Genomic DNA, 5,880 nt, shown 5'->3' on the forward strand with positions numbered 1-5,880 from the left:
AAAAAAAAAAAAAAAAAAAAAATAGAAAGGAGGTGGGCGCTTTTTTGTTCTCTTCTTTGTTTGTGGAAAGTTAAATACTGGTGGAGAAAAGGCAGCTTGCTCAGAGGCAAGGCTAGAGGTTTCGGCTGGTGGGCACCTATTTCCCAAGTCCTTTCCACTCCTCTCCATTACTTTCTACGACATAACTCCAGTCCGCTACTTTCTGCCTTGTTCTAAATACTTTCTCTGCCAAGGCCTTGACTTCACTTTTTGGAAAGTGGTTGCACCACTAGCTAGAGGTTCCTCCAGCTCAACAGCAGCTGAAGGAAAGGAAGCTGTCAGGACATTGTGAGCAGCACTAGACAAAGACAACAAAACCGGACACTGACGGAGAGAGGAGGTAAGGGGGGAAAATGGGTGAAGGTGGTCAAAAGGTACAACCTTCCAGTTATAAGTCCTGGGGATGTAATGTACAGAATGATGGCGGCAGTTAATACTACTATACTGTAGATTTGGACATTGCTAAAGAGACTAGATCTTAAAAGTTCTCATCCCAAGGGGGGAAAAAATTGTAACTACGTGAGGTGATGGATGTTAATTAGACATTTCCACATATAATCATGTTACACACCTGAAACTAATATATCAATTATATCTCAAAAACAAGAACAAAAACTGCCATCCGCTGAGCGCTCCCTCCGTGCCAGCCTCATCCCAGAGGCTGCAGGCCGAGGCAGCAAACCCCAAAGATGTTCCAAGCAGAAGCATCTCTCCCAGCCCAGCAGCCGAGGGGCCCCCTCGGGCATCTCTGGCCCCGCATTCCGGGCTAGCGCCCAACAGGAAGCCCCGCAGGGGAACTTTCTCTGGGCAGCAGCCACAAAAACAAGTCGGGCTCAAGACTGTCCAATAACCAGGCAGGGCAGCGAAACACCCTTCAGAGTCTTGGCAGCTTCTCGGCTCGACTGCGTTTAACGCTCTAGGAGTGAAACCAGAGCTGATGCTTCCTTCACTCACACCGGCTACCCGCTGACGGGCCCCTTCGCTCAGGGCTGAGGATGAGACAAGAAGAGGCAAATTCTCGCCCCTCCATTCCCACCGCCACCCCCCTGTCCCCGTTGCCTTCCTCTCCTAACCCGCAGCCTTGAAGCAAGTTCAACGAAAGGCGTCGCCTAAAGTGATCTCCGCGCCTGTGATGGCGCAGGCTCGGTCCACAGGGGGAGATTTTCGGGGGCTCGTGGGCTGCCGGGCCGCACCACGCTCCCGCATCTCTCCTCCGCTCCCGCGTTTGGTGTCGTCTGGTATCGCGTCGCAACCACTCGCAGCAAAGAGTTACTAACCAAGCCGGGCTAGCGCGCCCGGCCAGCCCTCCGCGCCGCGTCAGTGCCCAGCCGACCCCGCCACGCGTCTCACCGCGAACCCCGGCCCCGCGCGCTCCGCCCCAGCGCTCGCCCAAGTCTGCCCGGCCCGCTGCCCCCGGGCCTCGGAGCCCGCCCACCTCCCTCCAGCGCCGCGCCCCGCCGACTCCGCTCCCGGGCCGCCGCGCGCTACTCCCTCACCCCCTCCCTCGCCCAACCCCACTCGGTTGGAACTCGGTCGGGAACTCCCGGCCCCTGCCTCCCCGCCTCCTCCCAGGAGGTGCCAGTACCGATGCCCTGGATGAAGACGAAGCCGGTGACCACGAGTACAGGGTGCCAGTTAAACTCGAGCGCGGTCCCGTCCCAGCCGAGCCCCTCCCGGTAGTGGAGGACCCAAACGAGGGTGAAGATCACAGACAGGAACCCGACGAGCAGCGCCGACACCAGCAGCCCCAGGAAGCCCCTGTAGCCCTCCATGGCCATCAGCGCCCCATACTCCGTGCGGTGGTAGCCACAGGAACTCCGCAAAGCGGCGCCGGAGGCCTCTAGGTACTGGCACAGCAGCGGGACGCGGCGTCGACTTCTAGGAGCGCCCGAGGGAGGGGCTTTCTCGCGTGCCTGTCTGGGAGGCGGGGCCTCCAGGGGGCGGGCAGCTGGCCGGTGCTCAGAGACTAGCCCCACCCTCGGGCTCTAGTGGCCGCCCAGAGCTCTCGCTGCGGGGTGGCCGCCCCTGGCCCGGCGTCCGTGCTTGCGGAGAGCTCGAATAACCGATCCGGTTACTTGCTGAGAGCGAGAGTGCTGAGGTTTCCATACCCACCACTTTCTTTTAACTCTTCCCGTGTCTCTTTCCTTATATGAGGGGAGGCAGTGGTGCGCACTCTCGGTTAACAGAAGAGAGGGGTCCGTTGGGTGGCTTTGTGTGTGTGATTTTGACTAACGAAGCCTCATGAACCGCAGTTCTAGAGGACTGGCTGTCTTTGATGCCAAGGAGGCAACTGTGGGACTGTGTGGACCTGGCCTTACCTAGCAAGGAAACTACTGGCAGTGTGCGCTTAAGAGAGAGAAGGCAGATACCTCCTGGACCCTGGACTTGTCCATATGTGATAAAAATGGATCTTAAAAGTGCCACCTGCTCAAACCTATTTGAACTAAAGCCCCACCTTGGTGGAGTGAAGCTCACTCACTCCCTGCCTTCTTTCCAACATTAAGTTTACCCTTCTCCATTGGACAAGAAAAGTGTCAGTGTTATCAACTGCTGTTAAAGAAAATGGGGCTCTGGCTGTTAGGGCTCCTAGAATGCACTTGGGAACGTTCACTTCTAGCTCTCTCCTGTGGCTCTCCTCCAAGGACTAGTTTACCAAATTGTCATCTTGCCATTTTGAAAGGCCTTAGAATATGCAGGAGATGTACGGGAGTGATTTTCAATGGAAAAGACAGGTTTTAGGCAAGGAAGTAGGAGTGTCAAGCACTGGTAGTGGGGCAAGATTGAGGTCTAAGAGTAAGGGCCTGCAGACTTCACTGATGTCACTATTTTCCCCTTGTTGGTAAAAAGAAAGGGAGAAAGAGAAAGAGAGTAAAGAAGTGGAAAAGAAGGACCCCTACCCACGGTATAAGGCTTTCTACGGTCTGGCCCTGATGTTCATGGCTTCTCTCCCATCTCCTCACCACTCCATACCCATGTCCCTGCCTCTAAAATTGTCCAACCCCATCTCCACCAAGAAACCTTCCCTGAGTCTGCCTATGCTCCTATTTTACATTTCTACCCACCTCCCCATCCAGTGCCTCTCTGCATCACTTATCAAGATGTGATATAACCATCTGTTCCTGTGGCTGTCTCCACTCCCCAGACAGCCTCCTTGAGATTAGTAACTGTCTAATTTATCATTTTATTCTTCCTTGAAATATAGTAGCTACTCAGTAAATGTTGGGAGAAGAATGGGACTGAGTGTGTCAGTCAGGGTGCTGGCAGGAAACAGATGGCTCATTCCAGTTGGGCAATTTTATAACGAACAGGGCTACTTACAAAGTTGCGGGCAGGGTGTGGGAAACCACAAGGGTTTTGCAGTGCCCAGGCCTGAATGGGAGAGGGTTACTGAAATCCAGAGAGAGAAAGAGAGACAGAGAGAGAGAGAGAGAGAGAGAGAGAGAGAACAGTGTAAAAAGGGCAGGCTGACTGAGGCTATGGCCTTGAGTTGAGGGATGCAGTCAGCCGGCAGGGACCCCACAGGGAGGAAGAACGGGAGGCAGCATGAATATTCCAGCCTTACTCTCTTCCCCTCCAATCTCCTGCCTGGTCCCAAATGGCTGAAGCTAATCTGAAACCCAGAGGGAAGATGATGTAGCCCATATAGGTCAGCCTCCAGGACACAGCAGAGTAGAGAAGGGTGAGAATAGATCCATAGGAATAAACAGACACTATCACTGAATCTTCCAGTTTTATTTTTTCAGACCTTTTGGGTTCCTGAGTGCTACAAAGATTCCCTGTTTAATTTTATGCTGTTTCTCTTCCTCTTCGACCTTTAAGTAGTAATTCTTTAACAACAATATCATTGTGTCCCTATTCTTCTCCCTAAAAGTATCTAGTTCTTGTCCCCAGGTAACTTCTTCACCCCCTTAGCCCAACACCTTCACTCCACTCCCGAGTTGATTTTACTCTGCAGCAGCAGCAAAGAAGAATCTGTGGGACTCCAGACTCCATTTAACAAAACACCTCAGGAGAATGAAACCATGGCCAAGTAGTACGGATGATGTGGAATCATCCTGAAGTTACCAGCTAAACTGAGAAAAATTTCAACTTTTAAGTTGTCCTTTAAGGACCTAACTTTGATAAAACTTGTCACTTGAAAGAGGAAACTTTTTAATAAAGTTTGTTGTGGCTTGGTATTAACTTTTAAAAACAGATTTGTTATATAAGTTTCCCTCAGGGGGTGGTAAATAATTTGCCACCAAAGTACTTACTCAGGTACTTTGTAAAGTACTTTGTGAAGTTTACAAAGTTACTTTACTCAAGTACTTTTTACATCAGTGCTGTCAAAGGGCTGCCTGATGTGTGGGGATGGGGTGGGGCATTGAACAAGATAGCCTTCCGAAAAACCTATGATTCTAGAAACGTGTATATATTGGCACAGATTTTTATTGTCCCTGACAGACACAAAATGCAGGGTGAGGAGAGTTGTGAAGGGCCAGGGAGAGAAAATCTAAACCCCACTCATCAAGAGATCAGGAACCAGGGGCCCTGTTTGCCATTTATCTGCTGATCTTCCACGAGGCAGTGTTGCATTTCTTTGGCACGTACAGAAGTCCAGTATTCTAATAAAAAGTCTAATAAGTTGTACTTAGTGGTTTGCTGTCTGGAGTAAGTGGACCATTTTTTAAACATTCAAATGTTGACTGTGTGTTGGTTACTCTGTTTGCCCCTCCACTCTCCACCCTTCTTGGTCTTGCCCTGTGCCCTGACAGACTCTAGTCCTCTGGCTTCCAATTAACTTTGGTCAATGGGTGGTGCTGGAAGATCAGAGAGCAGGAAGAAAGAGGAGTCATCGATCTATTTATCCCACCATGCCCCCTTGCCAGACCATGGGGTTTTTTTGTTTTGTTTTGTTTTTTTGTGGTACGCGGGCCTCTCACTGTTGTGGCCTCTCCCGTTGCAGAGCACAGGCTCCAGACGCGCAGGCTCAGCGGCCACGGCTCACGGGCCCAGCCACTCCAAGGCACGCGGGATCCTCCCGGACCGGGGCACGAACCCATGTCCCCTGTATCGGCTGGCGGACTCTCAACAACTGCGCCACCAGGGAAGCCCTGCCAGACCATGGTTTTTACAGTGGTTGTGTTCCTGTTTTGGATGAACACATGGGGACTTTTGAGTGAAGGCACGCGGGATCCTCCCGGACCGGGGCACGAACCCATGTCCCCTGTATCGGCTGGCGGACTCTCAACAACTGCGCCACCAGGGAAGCCCTGCCAGACCATGGTTTTTACAGTGGTTGTGTTCCTGTTTTGGATGAACACATGGGGACTTTTGAGTGTCCCCTCTTCCCCAGCTACAGCTCTCCCTGGGACCAGTAACACCATGCCCGCTCCCTTCTACAGGCCTGCGCGTGGTATCGGCTGCCGGCTCGTGCTTGTTCCTGGTCCTCACCATTCCTTGTGGGGTTCGTAACCCAAACAGACAGAAGAGTCTGTTTGCACCCCTGTAAATAGTCCCCTTAGTAAACGCTCTTGAATGAAAGACTTTGTGCAAACGAGCTGTTTCCTGCAGGACCGTGACAGAGAAGTAGAAAAATACTCTTGCCTAATACTACTGTTTCCCCAGCCTTGTCTGTGCCTTCTTAGGACATACTATGAAAGGAGGAATATATGAAGCAAGAAAAAAATCACAAGCAGGAGAAGTGAGCTCACACATCTTCCTCTCTTCTCTTCTACTAGACCAGAGATTTGGGGATCAGAAAGCTGTCTCAGATGACTAACATAAAGTGACTCACAGCTCACGCTGTGACTCATGCTGTAATCCAAGCCCAGGCAGTGCTCAAAGCCTCCTTAGGGAAAG

At 51.8% G+C, this 5,880-nt stretch overlaps 1 protein-coding gene across 1 annotated transcript in view; it reads right to left on the bottom strand.

The window, feature by feature from the left end:
- Nucleotides 1–1,880, bottom strand: part of CYBRD1 (cytochrome b reductase 1) — a 34,447-nt gene extending 32,567 nt beyond the window's left edge. Inside the window, exon 1 of the mRNA XM_007446341.1 lies at nucleotides 1,625–1,880. Coding sequence (XP_007446403.1) covers nucleotides 1,625–1,817 — 193 coding nt within the window. The 5' untranslated portion in view covers nucleotides 1,818–1,880. The remainder of the gene's footprint in view (nucleotides 1–1,624) is intronic.
- Nucleotides 1,881–5,880: the final 4,000 nt, after the last annotated feature.

This window comes from Lipotes vexillifer, unplaced genomic scaffold (assembly GCF_000442215.2).
Source record: "Lipotes vexillifer unplaced genomic scaffold, Lipotes_vexillifer_v1.1 scaffold2000, whole genome shotgun sequence".
Classification (NCBI taxonomy): Eukaryota; Metazoa; Chordata; class Mammalia; order Artiodactyla; family Lipotidae; genus Lipotes; species Lipotes vexillifer.